Source organism: Grammomys surdaster, unplaced genomic scaffold, assembly GCF_004785775.1.
Source record: "Grammomys surdaster isolate TR1022 unplaced genomic scaffold, NIH_TR_1.0 204, whole genome shotgun sequence".
Taxonomy (NCBI): domain Eukaryota; kingdom Metazoa; phylum Chordata; class Mammalia; order Rodentia; family Muridae; genus Grammomys; species Grammomys surdaster.
In genome coordinates, this window is record NW_021604649.1 from 1,752,139 (window position 1) to 1,769,144 (window position 17,006).

At 46.7% G+C, this 17,006-nt stretch overlaps 1 protein-coding gene across 2 annotated transcripts; it reads right to left on the reverse strand.

Moving 5' to 3' along the window:
* Positions 1-6,583: 6,583 nt before the first annotated feature.
* Positions 6,584-16,093, reverse strand: Wdr13 (WD repeat domain 13). Of its 2 annotated transcripts, XM_028770763.1 has the most exons (10): positions 16,008-16,093; positions 15,584-15,663; positions 14,674-14,914; positions 13,550-13,659; positions 13,300-13,430; positions 12,426-12,733; positions 11,500-11,680; positions 11,268-11,409; positions 9,354-9,472; positions 6,584-8,972 (listed from the first exon to the last, which is right to left on the reverse strand). In XM_028770763.1, the coding sequence occupies exons 2-10, from the start codon at positions 15,622-15,624 to the stop codon at positions 8,788-8,790; spliced, it is 1,458 nt and encodes a 485-aa protein (XP_028626596.1). In that variant the 5' UTR covers positions 15,625-15,663; positions 16,008-16,093; the 3' UTR covers positions 6,584-8,787. The 2 variants fall into 2 exon arrangements, with proteins under 2 accessions (XP_028626596.1, XP_028626597.1); XM_028770764.1 differs by lacking the exon at positions 16,008-16,093 and having other exon boundaries at positions 14,674-15,172; positions 15,584-15,890.
* Positions 16,094-17,006: the final 913 nt, after the last annotated feature.

Below are 17,006 nucleotides of genomic sequence, written 5' to 3' on the forward strand. Positions count from 1 at the left end.
AGGCAAACGCTCAGCTGGAGTTTCAGAATTCTCAGTTCTACTAGCAGTGAGCTGTGTGGCAGGTAGATGGGCCCAGAAGTTGGGCCATGTGGTGACCCTTTGAGGCTATCAGTTTCTTAGCTATCCTAAGGTCTGCCCCCTATTACAGAGAGTCGGGCTGCTGACCAATGTACCCTTTACTGACTGCGCCAAGCCTCTTGATGGCTACATTTTAAAAAAGCTTTATTGGGGTTGGGGATTTAGCTCAGTGGTAGAGCGCTTGCCTAGCAAGTGCAAGGCCCTGGATCCAGTCCTTAGCTATGGAAAAAAAAGATTTATTATTTTAAGAGGGTTAAGTGTGTGTGTGTGTGTGTGTATACACACATGTGCACATGGGTACATGTGACCTTGGAAGGCAGAGATGTGAGATCCCCTGGGAACAGAGGTTACAGGTAGTAGGTGGTTATGTAAATGCTGGGAACTCAACTTGGCTCCTCTGAAAGAGCAATGTGCACTCTTAATTACTGAGCCATCTCTCCGGCCTTACCATCTGAACTTTTGAGTTAGGCGTGAGTCAGGTCTCTCCCCTCTCCATGATGGACATTTACAGCTGTCTCCAACCCAAGGGCTGTGGCAGGTAGGTTATCTCCCAGGCTCCCAGTCTTGTCATTGTCCCTTGTTATCTGGACCCCAGAATAGCTCAGTCTTAAACAATAGGCTCCCTCTGGAGAAGGCACCTGGACAAAGAGTAGGCTGGAATGACTGATAGACTGGCCTTCTCTCAAACCCTGCATATCATATCATACAGGAAGAGTTGCTATCTCACCAAAGCCTCCAGCTGGAAGTATTCAAGATTGTGAACTCATCTTCTGGGCAGGACTACCAACCAGCCTCATTTTCACCTCAGCCCACTTGGCTTATCTCTTGGCTTAGGCTTGTTTTCCATTCCAGTGTCAGGAACCACAGCTGGGGTTGTGTGCTGCCCATCCCTTTCCACACTGCCTTGCTTTGGAGCTGTCCTAGTACCACGTTTCTGCCTGCCACAGCATCAGTCTTTGGAGGAGAGTCTATTCATCATCACTCTGATTCCTTATATTTACTGCATCACAGGGAAGCAACTTTTTTTTCTGAGACAGCATCTGTCTATGTTGTTCTGGCTGACCTGGAACTCACTCTGTAGACCAGCCTGGGGTATATGAAAGGGACCTGTTTCAAAAAGGGAAAGAAAATCAAGCCGAATCAAAGCACCACAACAAAACCCAATACAAGGGTGAACTGAGTGGTCAATTCCTTACTTAAGGCCAGCACAGGAGGCTCTTGACTTTTTTGTTTAGACAGGGGGTCTTAACAGTGAGCTCTAGTTAGAAGGCAATAGTACCAGTGGGGGTGAGGGAACCAATAGTGGAAAAATGAACAGAGAACATGGTTCTAGATCAGAGAAGAAGGCAGTTAATCAAAGAGTTAACACACTGGGTTATTAACAGACCAGACAAACACTGATAATGGAATAAAAGACTCCAATTTCAGGTCCGATGACCAGGCTGGCCTTGAACTCAGAGAGCTCTGCTTGCCTCTACTTCTCAAGTGCTAGGATCAAATACATACATCATTATGCCCAGCAGGGACAGGATTTTTTATTAGTTAACAATTGTTCTGTTTGAATATCTAGATGAGATGCAGGTGCTGATATTAGACTAGTTGGTACATCTTGGCATACAAACTTAGTTGGGGCCTCCATTGCTGTAAAGAGACACCATGACCATGGCAATTCATAAAGGACAACATTTAATTGGGGCTGGGTTACACTGTAGAGGTTTAGCCCATTATCATCATGGCAGGAAGCATCATGGCAGTGTGCAGGCAGGGATGGTACTGGAGAAGGAGCTGAGAATTCTACATCTTGATCTGAAGGCAGCAGAAGGGGACTATGTGCCACACTGGGCATAGATTGAGCATAGAAGATCTCAAAACCTGCCCCCATAGTGACACGATTCCTTGAACAAGGGCACACTCCTCGAACAAGGCCACACCTCCTAATAGTGTCACTCCTCATGGGCCATGAATAGTATTCCAACTGTTCATGGAAAAGTAGTTAGCAGAGGCCCCAAGTAGTAGCTTGGGGTCAGAGCATGGAAGGGGTAGAGATGATTGGATAAATATTTGGGTGTACAGAGGCTAAACAAGTGGTGAGTAGATTCTAGAACAGGAAACAGAGCCTGGAGTCTGAATTCAGACTACAGGGACATTGGTTTGAGAATTGAGAATAGTGTGCCAGGCATGGTGGCCCACATCTGTAATCCCAGCACTCAGAAGGTGGAAGTAGAAGGCCCACTATAAGTTCAAGGCCAGCCTGGCCTTGTTTTTCATTTTTGACTTTATTTATTTTATGTGTATGGTGTTTTGTCTGCATGTGTCTGTGTACCATGTACATGTGCTGTACCCACAGAAACCAGAAGAGGGGGTCAGATTACTTAGAACTAGAGTTATAGGCAGTTGTGAGCTGTGCCTTGTGGGTGTTGGGAATTGAACCTGGGTCCTCTGGAAGAGCAGCCAATGCTTCTAACCACTGAGACATCTCTCTACCCCCTACCCCCTGTTTTGAGGAGGTGAGGGGGGATGGGGGTTGGGAACAAATTCTCACCATATAATTCTGGCTGGCCTGGAACTCACTGTGTAGACAAGGCTGGCCTCAAATTCACAGATGTCCATCTACCCACCGGTCTCTGCCACTCAAGTCCTGGGATTATAGGTATGTGCCACTACACCCAGCAAGGTAGTATACAAAGATCAAACAACCAAAGAACGGCCATGATTCAGAGAAACCTGAAGGTTGAATAGTTCAAAAGAGGTTTAGGTGGTGGTACCAGCTAGTACTTAGGATGGGAAGTCATGAAGACCAGTAGTTTAAGACTGGCCTCAGCTACATAGTATTTGAGGCCAACCTCACCTACATGAGACCCTACATAGAAAACCAATGGAGGTGGGGGTGGGGTAGCTGATGTGTGAGTTAGATAGAGTTCAGCCTGATCAATATAAGGAGTTCTGTGCCATCTGGGCTAGCTAGCAACACCCTGTCTCAAAAGCAAAAACAACAAAAAAGAGATCTGGGTTTGATCTAAGACCAGAAGAGGCTTTTAAACTGTTGGGAGCACAACGGGAAACCAGGAACATTAAATATGTAGAGTTGTCTTTTTAAAAGAAAATATATATAACCTGGTTTCTGCCTAGAAGGCTGGGAATGGTAGTGTCTCATAGCCTAGTAATCCTTTTGCTGTCTGGAGGGCCAGGCCATACCAAGCTCTCACAAGCTCCCTGAAGCAGGACTGGAGATGTGTAACAGCCTAGATGACCTCTGTGTTATCTGTATGAGTGCAACCGCACTGGATCCTCTCCTAGGCCCTAATGATAATACATGTACAGCCTACCTCTAAAACCCAGCCTCATGGAAGAAGTAACTTTTTGCCTCTTTGTGCACAGGAAATTGTGTTATATCAGGAAACTTTTTGTTATAAATTGTACTGTTCTTAAATAGGCTCACAATAAATTGCCCAGTATCAGACTCTAGAAGTTTGAACCAACACCAGATATGGAGTTGAACTGTGTTTTCTTCTTTTTAAAATATCATTTATTTTGCCTGCATGCACGTCTGTGTGAGAATGTTAGATTCCCCTGCCACTGGAGTTATAGACAGCTGTGAACTGCCATGTGGGTACAGGGAATTGAACCCGAGTCCTCTGGAAGAACAACAGTCAGTGCTCTTAACACTCAGCCACCTCTCCAGCCTCAGATTTCCTTCCTGCCTCACAAGTATCATCACTCTGCCAACGCTGGTGTCTGCAAAGATACCCACATTAAACTAGATTTAATGAAAGCCTGAGTTCAATGCTATATCAGAGAAGCACTGATGGTATAGTTAACGAGACCCTCTACTTAAGGGCTTTGTGGTTAAAAGCACTTGTTGCTCTTGCAAAGAACTCAGGTTCAAGTCTCAGAACCGACATGGTGGTTCACAACCTTCTGTAACTTCAGAAGGAGTTCAGGGGATCTGATGCTTTCTTGTAACCTCCATAGATACCAAGAACCCATGTACAGGCAAAACATTCACATACATAAACTTTTAAAAATCTAAACAAGGGAACTGGAGAGATGGCTCAGAGGTTAAGAGCACTAACTGCTCTTCCAGAGGTCCTGAGTTCAATTCCCAGCAATCACATGGTAGCTCACGACCATCTGTAATGAGATCTGATGTCCTCTTCTGGTGTGTCTGAAGACAGTGACAGTGTATTCACATACATACAAATAAATAAATAAATAAATAAACCTATAAATAGATACATATAGATACAAACTGATTGGTAGTATTATTTTTTAAAATCTAAACAAAAATTTAAAGATGTCTATAGATTTTATGAGCCAGGTATAGTGGTGCATGCCTTTAATCGTAGCACTTGGGAGGCAGAGGCTTGTTGATCTCTGAATTAGAGGGCAGTCTGGCCTACAAAGTGAATTCCAGAAAAGTCAGGGCTATAGAGAGAAACCCTGTCTCAAAAAGTAAAACCCAAACCAAACAAAATACGATTTTACTTAAATATATATGTGTATGTCTATGTATGTATATGCCATGTCTGTGTGACTGACCACAGTAGCTAGGGCTAAAATCCATTGGAGCTGGAGTTACAGGTGGATATGAGTCAACTGATGTGGGTGTTGGGAACCAAACGTGGGTTGTCTGGAAAAGGAGCCAGGGCCTTTAATCCTGAGCCATCAATCCAGCCTCTAAAGGCAATTTTGATGGAGTCTGATTCAAAGGTCAGCCCAGAGATGTCTTGATAGTACTAGAGTTCACAAAGGCCTAGCTGGAACAGAGGGCGAGCAGTGGAGGGATATTAACCAAAGACCTAGATTCAAGGTTGAGCCAAAGAATATTCATCCAGAATTTCAATACTGGATGAGACCAAAAAGGCATTAGTGGTGAAACAGGTTGGAGGAGCTCATGATTAGAACAAAATAAAAATGGTCATGCAATAGTTGGCAGACACAAGGGTGTGAAGCATGCCCAGAGGAACTGATGTTCCCTAAGGTCAAGATCAGAATAGTTCGAGAGGAATAGAAAATAGAGGCCAGGGGTCAGTGGGGAGGGAAAAAGTAGAGGCCAGGGTGTGAGGGAAGAGCTGAAAACTCTCAACAGGGACTACTTTCCTGAGGTCTCAAAAGTACTGAGTGTGAAGAAACTATCAGAGGCCCAACTTTCCAGGTTTCAGACCTGAGGAACATTGCTCATGTATTAGCCTAGGCCTCGATTCAGTTTGCAGGTCTTGAAAAGTCTCAAGCTAGAGTACAGGATGCCATGACACCGATGGAAGAGTTCAAGAAACTAAGGCTAAGAGAGCAGGGAGAGGTCCTGATGGCAGAGGCGTTAACAGAGGTCCAGGTTTCAGGGCAGGTCGTATGGACACCAACAGTAGTAGAATTTAAAATATCTGATAGCTTGAGAGATGGTTCAGTGGCTAAGAGTACTGGTTATTCTTTCAGAGAGTCCAGGTTTGGTTCCCAGCACCCACACTGTGGCCCACAAATCTGTCTGTAATTCCAGTTCCAGGGGATCTAACATTGTCTTCTGGCCTCTGTGGGTACCACAGATACTAGTAGTAGATATATATACAGGCAAAATACCCATACACATAAAATAAAAATTATTTGAAATTGAAACAAAAAATAATTTAAAGCATCTAGCTTGAGTTAGTGGCGCATGCCTGTTATCCAGCACTTGGGAGGGTGAAGTAGGAAGACAGCCATCAGCTAGAGGCTAGCTAGAGACTGTCTAAAAACATTTTTTTGAGTTTGAGGTCACCCTAGATAGACATTGGTGAAGGAAACAGTAAGAAAGTCTCAGGTACAGGTGTGTGGTTCAGTGGTACAACTTTTCCTTATCATTTTGATCTAGGCTCCATCCCTAGAAACAAAGCAAACAAATGTACAGATCTGAGGCTATACCTAAGAGACAGTAATGGGAGAATAGTTGACAGAGGCCTGGCCTTAAGTTTCGATCGCATGAACATTTACTGTATACTCTATGTTATACTATATGTATATATACATACACATGTATACTCTATACATTACATATATAACATATATACACATGTATGCATACTCTATAGTATACAATACATAGATGTTACTCTATACTAAACATAGAGTATAATATAGAGGTTGGAAATGATCCTATTAAGGAAACCAATGGTCAAATAATAGAGTTCCTGATATAAGGTTAAGATTGAGAATCATCAGAGCAAAACTAACACAAGTCCACATTCAAGTTCAAAGTCTGATCAGGAGACAATTAGTGGACGCTCAGGTTTTGGATTTTGCTAGGAAGTGGTACGCAGTGTTGGGGAAATAATTAATAAATGCTCAGCTTTCAGGCTCAGTCTTGAGTTGTTTTCAGTAGTGTAGAAGTTAGCAAGCATCCAAGTCAAAATCAGATAAAGGGCGTGGACCAAGTCTGGATTCAAGAGGAGAGTAAAGGAGCCTGGATGATGGACAGAATTCTGATGTCAAGCCAGAGGCATAGTGATGACGGACAAATGAACAGAGGCCCGAGTTTGACCAATAACATTATTTTTTATTCTTTCTTGTTTGCTCAAAGTGTTTATTTTCCTTCAGGTTGTGAGACAAAGTGTCACCAAGATAATTTAAAGTAGAATGTCAACTCTGCCACCTCAAAAATTGCACAAGAAGGAAACCCCCCCAAAATCATGCAAACAATATTCATCACCAATCATCCTGAAACCAGAAAATGGAGAGCATGAAGAAAAGAAGAAAGTTAGAGAAAACTGTTATTTCCTCCAATTCTCTTGCTACCTACAGACCTTGGTTGAATAAGTGCATCCATTTGGTACAGGAAAAGAGTCAACGCACAGGTCTGAACTGCTAACCTTGGGAGGTTCTTTTAAAAGATTAGCACTTAATTGCTGTCTGGCACCCTTTGCTGTACCTTTCAGCTGTATTAAGTTACAGTCCTCATAGAAAAATCACTGACCCTGAAGCTGGATTAGGGATGTTGGCACACATGTATGACTTTGACTACAATGACCAGTCCAGCTCACTGACATTCCAATCTAATAACCATTTGCCTAAGATTGGGCTGATAGAGTCAGAAAAGTTTTTGGCTGGAAGTGACCATACTCTTAAACCAGAGATGAAACAAATAGGAAATTATCTTTTTCTCTCAAAGAGCTGTTAGTTCCATAGCTAACCAGGTTGGAAACTCAGAGGTCCCAAGATGTTAGCCAAAGTTCCAACTGCGAATGTAGCAGCATTTGGGAGCTCTAAGAGCCCCTGGTGATTCTTTAAACCTTCAACTATCGTCATGACCTAACCACCGAGAGTGATTTGGGAATTTATTTCCTTGCCAATACCCAATAATAAACATTAGTATTTGGTCTCTGAGCAGGTCCAGGACTGAAATAAGGGTCCTGGATGGACATGGGAGGAGATAGGGGTGAACTTGGAGATTTTCTATTTCTTCCACCCCACAGCAGGAGCATGGCTCGGCCCCAGAGTCCATGGCTGTCTGCATGTTAATCTGGTACTCCTCCAAGAACTCAGCACTTCTGCTCAAAGCACAGAGAAGTGTGGGGTCCACCCAAACAGGAGCTGCCAATGTTGGGGAGTTTCACAATCTAGTCTAGTGAAAGCCCTGGGGTTGAACTCAACATTCTGCACCTAATTTCCCTACTGTGGTGTGAGCCTGCCTCATCTTCCTCACTCAGGAAAGGAAAGCTTCCTTCCTCACTATGGCCCAAGACATCCTGAAGACCTGTCTCACGTCAACTCGCACACTCCGGCCAGTCACTCTGACCTACTCCAGGCTCAGCGCCTCAGCACTAACCTTTCTTCCTGTCAAGGATGTTCCCCTAAGCCTACACTATGACTTCCTTTATTTCATTCAGATCTTTAAAATGTCATCCTGTTTGGATTACTTTCCTGATGATATTGCCCCAAGAAGCTAATGTTCCTGCAACCTCATCTTTCCCCTTCACTTTTTTTCATAGCACTCATCTTTAATAACCTATTATATACACATGTGTCTTCAACAAACAGGGTTATACCCCAACAAATCTGTCTTGAACTATCTTATGTTAAAAATGCATAAATATACCTAACCTAACAAACACCCTAGCTTAGTGTCACCTACCTTAAATGTGCCCAGAACACTGACATTACTCTACAGGGAGGCAAACTTACCTAATGCAAAGTCTATTTTATAACAAAGTGTTGACTAGCTCACGTAATTTACTGAACACCATACTGAAAGTAGAAAAACAGAACTAGGTATATGCATGTGGTTTGCTACCACTGGAAGGTCAAAAAGTCATAAAGTTGAAAAATTATAAAGCAAATTCTACACCAAGGAATGGCTGTACTTTTGTCTCCCGTGTGCTTTCCTCTATTGGGATGCAAGCCCACAGGGGTAGGAACTTCTGTCAGTTGAGGCCACAGCTGTATCTCTACTTCTCAGAACAGCTCCTGACAACACAGTTGGTGCCCTCCATCCTGTCTACTGATTGCATGCCTACGTGATACATCACAGCAGAGGCTCAGCAAGTGCTTGCTAAATGGATGAGCACATCACTGCACAATTGAGGAACTGGTCCCTATTCCACTGGAGGCCTGAGTGCTCCCTACTGCCTCCTTGTGGGAGACCTGGGAGTTGCCCTTCAACACAACCACGGGAATTTAATTTATAACACAAGACTGGAGTGAAAGAGGACGGATCAGCGGGCACCACAGGGTGGCAGAACCCTACTTTTGCTCTCGTCTCCAGACGATGACCATGCCACTGGCATCACTGGAGGCCAGCAGACTTTCGTCGCAGTTGAAGCTGACGTCAAGCACGGGTGCACTGTGGCCCTGCAGCTTGTTGACAGCAGCCTTGGCTGCCCGCTCCACATCAAAGAAGTGAACGCACATATCTTCACTGCCTGTCACTGTCCAGATGAGAGGGAGAGGCTATCAGGGGGCTATGGTGGCACCCCCACTATGAAGTCCTTGAAGTTATGTGAGGTGTGAGGGCCTCAGATAGCTTGGGATAGTCTACAAGGTACCACCCCTATCCCTAGATGGAAGTGCATCCACCTCCTTAGGTTCTGTGAGTAATATGTGAAATTTTAGGATACTGTGAGCTCTGTATCTCAGGTGTGAAGTTCCCAAGTTGTTTGCGGCTCCATGTTTTAACGTTTAGGCATGAGGCTGTTAGGGCACAGGAGACCACAAGGCCCAGGAAATCATGGGTGTCATGATGTTGGAACCAGACTGGCTGCACTACTGGTCTCTGCCTTTTTCCAGTTTCCCTGCTCCTAAGTACTCACCCACACAGGCCCCTTGGCGGAAGGACATGAGGGGGCAGAAGATACTGCGTACAGGGTGGGAACTCTGTTCAATCGGGAAGCTTCTCTTCAGCTGTAGCGCCCCTTCATTGTCCACCACTCTGAAGAGAAAGCAAAAGAGAAAGGTCAGGGCACAGAATAAGTCTAGGGAGGTGATGAGTCATGGGCCAATATATGCTCAGAATCCTGTATCTCAGATATTTACAATGTTTATAAAATTCAGAATTTTTTTTTTAATTTGGAGATGGAGTCTTACTGTATTGTACAAATCTAGTCTGAGCTCATGCATTCAAGTGATTCTCCTGCATCAGGCCTTAGAGTGCTGGCATCATAGGTGTCTCATCACACTAACTTTTAATTCTGTATAATTCTTATAATTCTGTATATTCAGTTTATGTGCATGGGTGTTTTGCCAGCATGTATGTCTGTGTGCCACATGTGTATAGTATTAAAAAGGCCAGAAGATGGTCTCAATTCCTAGAACTGGAATTACAGACAGGTGCAAACTGTCATGATTGCTGAGAACTGAACCTCAGTCCTCTGGAAGAGCAGCACGTGTTCTTAACTGCTGCTGAGCCATTTCTCCAGCCCCTTAGGTTTTGTTTGTTTGTTTGTTTGTTTGTTTGAAGACAGAGTCTTGCTGTGTGTTCTGGCTAACCTGAAACTTGTTATGTAGATCAGGCTCATCCTGAATCCATATAGATCAGCCTGCCTCTACCTCCCAAGTAATGTGATCTAGGGCATGAGCCCAGCATGAAAAAAACACACCTTTTAAAAGTGATTCTGGTTATTATGTTATAGACCCCAGCTAAAGAATTGTACCGTGATGGAAGTGAGAGGGAAGAGTGAATTCTGTCCCCAAATCAAAAGAACAAAATAATAGAGGCCGTGGGTATTCTCAGTGGAGGAGTGTGTTACTAGCATGTACATACAAGGTTCCGGGTTCAATTCCCAGCACCAAAGAAAGGAAAAGAAAGCAAGGGAACTGGAGAGCCATGTAAAGACACATGCTGCCAGGCCTGACAACCTGATGTGGATCCCTAGAACCTACACGAAGGACAGAACAGACTGTTACAAGTTGTCCTCTGACCTCGGTATATGCTCCATGCTGTGCAGACACACACACACATACACACACATACACATGTGCACACATATATACACACACGCACACACACACGCACACACATACACACACACGCGTGCACACACGCACACACAAACAAAGAAACAGGAATAAGTGCTGGTGGTTTTTTTTTCTATAATTATAATGTTGGGAATGGGATCCACAGCCTCATACATGCTACGCCAGTGCTCTCCCACTGAATATGAGGATAAAGAAGGTGACATACAAACTGCTTTGAGGGGGACCTGGCCACAGCAACGTTCAATGTAGGTTCTTTTTTTTTTAATTTTTTTTTGTTTGGTTTTTTTTTTTTTTTTGAGACAGGGTTTCTCTGTATAGCCCTGGCTGTCCTGGAACTCACTCTGTAGACCAGGCTGGCCTCGAACTAAAAAATCCACCTGCCTCTGCCTCCCAAGTGCTGGGATTAAAGCCGTGCGCCGCCACTGCCCGGCTCATGTCGGTTCTTATTACTGCCATTCCTATTTCTGTTCTATTGATATTACTATTATTGCATAGTATTTATATTGTAGGCCAGGTATCACTATAGTACATACTGTGTGTGTGGTGTTTCTGGGGATGGAACTCAGAGCTCTGCACCAGTTAGACCAGCACTCTGCCCTAAGCTACATCTCCAACCGTATCCTCATAATGTTATGAGGTCCTCTAACCTTGGTTAAATTAATGTGATAGAGACAGGTTCTTGTTCCACTCTGAGGGAAGGGAGGGACAGGCCATCCCTGCCAAGATGGCCCTGAGCGGGAGGAACCCACCTGTAGAGCAGCAGTTTGTTGAGGCAGGCATTGATGAGCAGTGACGGATCCCGTGCTTCACGGCTGACCCAGGACCGGGCAGTGATGCTGGTTACAGGGCTGCCCTCATGTACTACTAGTCGCTTGGCTTTGGTCAGCTTTCCTAAATCAGTGGAGGCAAAGGTAAAGACAAGGACTGAATCCTGGGAGAAAAAACGGAGGGTATTGAAACCGAGGCCTGTGGTCTGCCTACCTGTGGCCATGTCAAAGAGAAAGGAGAAGACACTGCCGCGGTCATCACCTGCCCAGAGCAACCGGCCAGGGGCATCAAAGGACAGGGCGAGGACGCGGCCTGTCAGCTTGCTGGAGCCACCCTTCACTTTCTTGCCTGTGGAGATGTTCATGACATGCACATTGTGCTTGGCGTTCCCCACCTGTGGATGAAATACACACACCATCATTCTGACCCGTCTAGTCCTTTGCGTGGGGACTAGTGGGACTGTGACAGGTATTACCAGAAGGTGACCCAGGCATAATTCCTACTCCTTAGCTCAAAATGCCCACAATAGACCAGTTGGGTTCATGAGACCAAAGCAGTCTCAGAGTCTGAAAACCTCGGCTTGTCACGCCTTTACATCTTTCCCTTACACCCTGGACTGCCCCCTCCTGAAGCCATGAGCTGCTCCCATTACAAAGAGACAGAGCCACAAGTGCTAGCTCACTCATGGCCTGTTGTTCCCCTATATTTCAACTCCCTACCCCCCCAGGCCATGCCAGACTTTCCATGTCCTTCCTCTGCCCTTTGACCAGTCTGTCCTGGAGTCTGACAACAGTGGGGCTGCCACTGATAGACTAGACGAGCTTTCAGCCTCATCATCCTGCTCGCTAGCAGCAGCCCCTGTAGACAGAAAACTGTGAGACTGTGGTTGACGAGACCAGAGGAATCCCAGGGCCATGAGCCACCCCCTCCACCCCAGCCCAGGAGTCTACACACAAGTCTACACAGCAAGGCCATTCCAGATCATGACCTCTCGTTTTTGTTGATCTCTCCCTTTGAGTCTGACCACAGGACTGCTGTGATAGGACTTGGGGGTATTAAACCTTATACTCTACAGCCCCACGACAGCCCTCCAGACCCAGCATGCCCGCCCTTCGTGAGCAGGTGTCCTGGAGCCTGACCACAGTGAGGTTGTTGTTGACCGGCTGGAAGGTGCAGCACAGCAATTCGGCGCCATCAGGGTCAGGGATCTCACGGATGCAGCGGCCGTCCTCAGAGGCCCAGATGCGCATGGTGGCATCGAGGGAGGTGGACACGAGGATGTCATTGGAGAGGGACCAGGCGAAGTCCGAGACGCCACGCGTGTGGCCCCGTAGCACATGGAGCACAGTGGGTGGGGCAGGCACCAGCTGGCACAGGGAGATGCTGCCGTCCAGTGAGCAGCAGGCCAGGCGGTGCCGGTCGTCATTGGCGAAGCGCACCCTTGGGACTGCAAATGCCAAGGAGCCATTTGTGGGAGTCAACACATTCACTGAGCACAAGGAATGGTAGCCTCAATAAAGGACTTTCCTTGGCTGACAAAGGCAGTTGTAATCTTAGAAGGCCTATTCCCAAAATGCTCTCTAAATCTTAGCAAGCACTTTGAGGATAGCAAAAGCCTTTTGCAATGTAAAAAAAAACTGTACTGTCTTATTGAGTACTTTACATTAGTCAAGCTCTCAGGAGTTTGCAAAACCAGCCACGCATTGTGGCCCACTCTGCCCTCTGCAAGGGAGTTAAGATCAGCAAAGGTTTTGAACTCTTCCAACAAACTCAAGAACTCAGGCAGCCTGCTACAAAGGGCTCTCTCTTGGGTTTCTGTGGCTTTTTACAGTACCTAAAGTACCAAAAACTTTGCAGACCACTTTGCAGAGGGCTTTTGTATTTGCTAACGGTTTTATCAGTGGTAATTCCTCCTTCTGAGGTGTGGTGCCAGAGGCCTTCACCTGAAAAGGACGCCTTGGGTAGTTGTTTGAACAAATGTTTGGTGATGGGCCCTGCCACCCGTTAGCTCACCTGCCTCATCCACGTGTTGGTCAAAAACATGGTACATGCCTGCAAAGGCATAGTTTTCACTCAGCGATGTGTCCCCGGCCATGGCCCGACTTGCCTCTGCCACCGATGTGGGTACCACACTGCCAGGAGGCCTGAGCCCCAACAGGAAGTAGGGGGTAATAGGAGGTAGGTGTGGGTGTTGAGACTGCCACGCCCCAGGGCCCCTCTCCCCCTGGTGAATCTCCACCCCCTGCCTGCCTCTAGTGTGTACCTGTCCTCATAGACTGCACGGTTCATTTGTGCCTGCAGCTGGTAGGAGCCTCGGCTGACAGAACGGCGGTGTCCTCGAGCCCCCAGGGCTCTGGGATCGTCTTCAAAGTCCTGCAAACAACAAGAGAGGGTTGGGCATGGTGCATGCCTCTAATTCCAGCACTTGGGAAACTGAGGCAGGAAGATCACTGAGCTCAAGGCCTGCCTTGGCTACATAGTGAATTTGAGGCTAGACTGGGCTACATGGTGAGATCCTGTCTCAAAAAGAAAAGAAATTAGTCTCTGAGAAGAGCTGAAGTCTGAGGCCTGATCTCTTCTCACCGTACGCAGTGCCAACCGCCAACCGCCACCATCTTGCTGCTCTCTTGCGCGGTTTCAACAGTTTCTCCACTAGTGCCCGTTTCTGTCCTTGCCTGTTCAATGCATCCTCAGTACATACATGTTTTCCTCACAAGGAATGACTACTTTCTCCCCGGAAAACCACTCAAATCACTCTCTCACTTCTGTCAGGTTACCTCCCCAGAGAAGTCTTCCTTATTAAACACAGCTCCCTCCTTTAGCTCAAAGCAGTGACTTTTCATTCTCTTGGCCATGTCAGGAATCGAACCATCAGCCTCACGCATACTAGGCAATTACGCTAGTCACAGAACTATATTCCTGCACCAAATGCTTGTTCCTTTTTGTCTCTTAAGTCTGTTGTACATTGGTATCTTAGCATTACTTAAGACATCATGGTAAATTATCAACTCATCAATCTGACTTGCTCTAATTCACTGTCTGCTTATCTATGTTCATTGACTAGGCTTCTATATTACTACCTTTTAGTCCTCTATTGACCCTGGAACAGAGCCGGGCGGTGGTGGCGCACGCCTTTAATCCCAGCACTTGGGAGGCAGAGGCAGGCAGATTTCTGAGTTCGAGGCCAGCCTGGTCTACAGAGTGAGTTCTAGGACAGCCAGGGCTACACAGAGAAACCCTGTCTCGAAAAAACAAACAAACAAACAAACAAACAAAAAACCAAGACCCTGGAACAGTACTTTGTACATCACTGATGTTTGACCAAAGGCTGTGGTGACTACGGAGGCAGGGGAAATACCATGGCAGGTGGTACAGCCAGGAGCTCACCTCCATTCGATCAAGGGTAGTGCGGCTGCTGCGGACAATGCTGTTGCTATAGGCACGAGCACTGCCCGGCTCAGAGAGTGGCCCGTAGCGCTGGCCCAATAGCTGGCCCCGTAGCCTCAGGTACTGCCGACGCAGTGCTGGGGGGTGCCCAGCCTTGGCATTCTCCCGCAGCAGCTGGCTGCGCCGGCGAATATACTGGGTCCGAAACTGTGGAAACGTTGGTGTACGGTAGGCGTTGTACCTGTGGGGTCCAGGAGGCAGGGCAGGCAGCAGGCACAGGACAGAGGGAATAAATCAGCTCGAGGCATAGGGTGGTACAATGTTTGGCAGTGACTGGGATGGTAAGAGTGATCAAGAGCAGCAAAAGGAGGATTTCTCTTGGGATTGTGATGGGGTAATTACACAATAATTAGTGGTTATGATGAAAAGGTCAGTCTGGTGACAATAGAGTCAATTTGCAGCTCTGTTGGGGTCAGTCTGGGCAAACTGTAATATCAGTCTAGCATGATGACATACATCAGATTGGTAATGTACATCAATGGAGGTTAGGGTAAGGTAATGGTAGAGGTTAGTATGGGGTAGCAATTGTGTAATAATAGTAGGGTAGTGATATCAAGAAAAGTTGGGAAAGAGGATAGGCAATGAGGGACTAGATAGGAAGTCACTAGCCTGACTTCCACTACCCACCCAAAGACAGTCTGCGCATGTCCATTTCAAACCGCATTTTCCCAGCATGCTCTTTAGAACCTGCTCCAGCCCCGGCCACTTCACCGCAGGACTATCCCACACCAAGCTACTGCGCATGCTTACGCAGCCGCATCAGCCAACTTCTCCGCCCAGCTTCACTTATCGCCATTGCTCATGCACCACAGTAAGTTCCGCTCCCATGGGCTCCAACCCCACGCCTCACCTCGCGTCCACTGCTAAGACTTGCTGCCACACCGCGGCCATTCCCTGGCTTCCTTCTTTGGTGCTTCTGCCTGCGGGAGCCTGCAGGGCAAGGGCTTGGAATGTCAGCGTCCCAGGCCGAGGAAATCTAGTTCCGCCCCTTCCACCAGGTGACAGTTGCCATAGATACGAAGTCCCTCCACACAGGTGATGTCGCAAAATCCCACTGGGTCGTTAGCGTGGTCATCACCCCAGCCCTGCCTTTCCTGGGCAGCACTCCGGTGACTCACAGCAGCAATTCAGACATGACCCCGCCCTCTCCAGTTGCCTTAGCAACGCCCCTCCCCCCCATAGCAAGTCTTATTTGACATTCCCCACCCATCAAGCTTTCTGCCCTCCGCCTTCCCTTTTCTGGTCCTAGAGCATTGCCCAGGACCCAGGACCACCTCCGGGGCTACCCCTAGCTCTTGAGGTCCCCCGGCGGCTCTGAGCCCAGTGTCACCCGTTCCTTCTCTTCTCCCTGTCTCAGGCTCCAGGCAAGATGGCTGCCTGCAACCAGAAAGAGCTGCGGAGCACAGAGCAAATCGATAGGAACCTTTCCTGGGGCGTGGGAGCCTCGCAGGCGCATTAAAGGACTGTAGTTTCCCGTACAAGGACCGAGGCTCCACCCCTTGAGTTCTATTCATTTTTCCCCTTGACACCTTTTGTATAGACAGGGATAATATACTGGGATCAGAAGCACGGGGGTGCGTATACCAACCAGTAGCTAAAAGTCAGAAATAAGACTTTCTCACGAAAGTGGTTTAGGCTGCTTAGCAGCACACATTTGGCCAGGCAAATAAAATATATGCAGAGTCTGACTCCTAGAACATTCTCTAGTTCCTAAAGCAGTGATGAATCTCTAAACACCTATGCGATGAGAAGAATCCATGTGTGTGTTCCCTGGGACTAACTGGATTTGGATGGTCGCCCCTAGGAAACTTGAGTATTTTAATAACAAGATGCAATTAGGAAAAACAAGCTGTGGGGCTTTGACCTAAGGAAACTAGCCAATCGTCTGTTATGTACACCTTAAACTAGAATCTGTATCTTGAGTATTCCTCTCTGTCATAAACAGAATTTCCAAGGCTGAAATTCAAGATGTTAAGTCTAGCATAATAGTAATCCTATAAGAGGGTGATGTAGGGGATGGAGGGTGGCAGGAGGAACATGAGTTCGAATCCAGTCTGGCCTACATAAGTCAATTCCAGGCCACCCTGGACTACATAGTGAGAACCTACTTCAAAAAGTAAGCAAGCAGGATGGAGATGGCTCACTGGGTATATTGTTGCACAAACTTTTGTTGTTAAATTGCTAAGGGAAGTCAGGGCTGAAAATCAAGCCAGGAGCTGAAGCAGAGACCGTGGAGGAACACGGCTTACCGGCTTGCTCCTCAAGGCTTGCTG

Excerpts from the sequence above, each read along its gene's own strand:
- Wdr13 (XM_028770763.1), bottom strand. The coding sequence starts at position 15,624 with ATGGCCGCGGTGTGGCAGCAAGTCTTAGCAGTGGACGCGAG. Across the intron at positions 13,431-13,549 it reads CGTGCAGTCTATGAGGACAG|GCCTCCTGGCAGTGTGGTAC; the intron begins GTACACACTAGA and ends GTTGGGGCTCAG. Across the intron at positions 12,734-13,299 it reads CCAACACGTGGATGAGGCAG|TCCCAAGGGTGCGCTTCGCC; the intron begins GTGAGCTAACGG and ends TGGCATTTGCAG.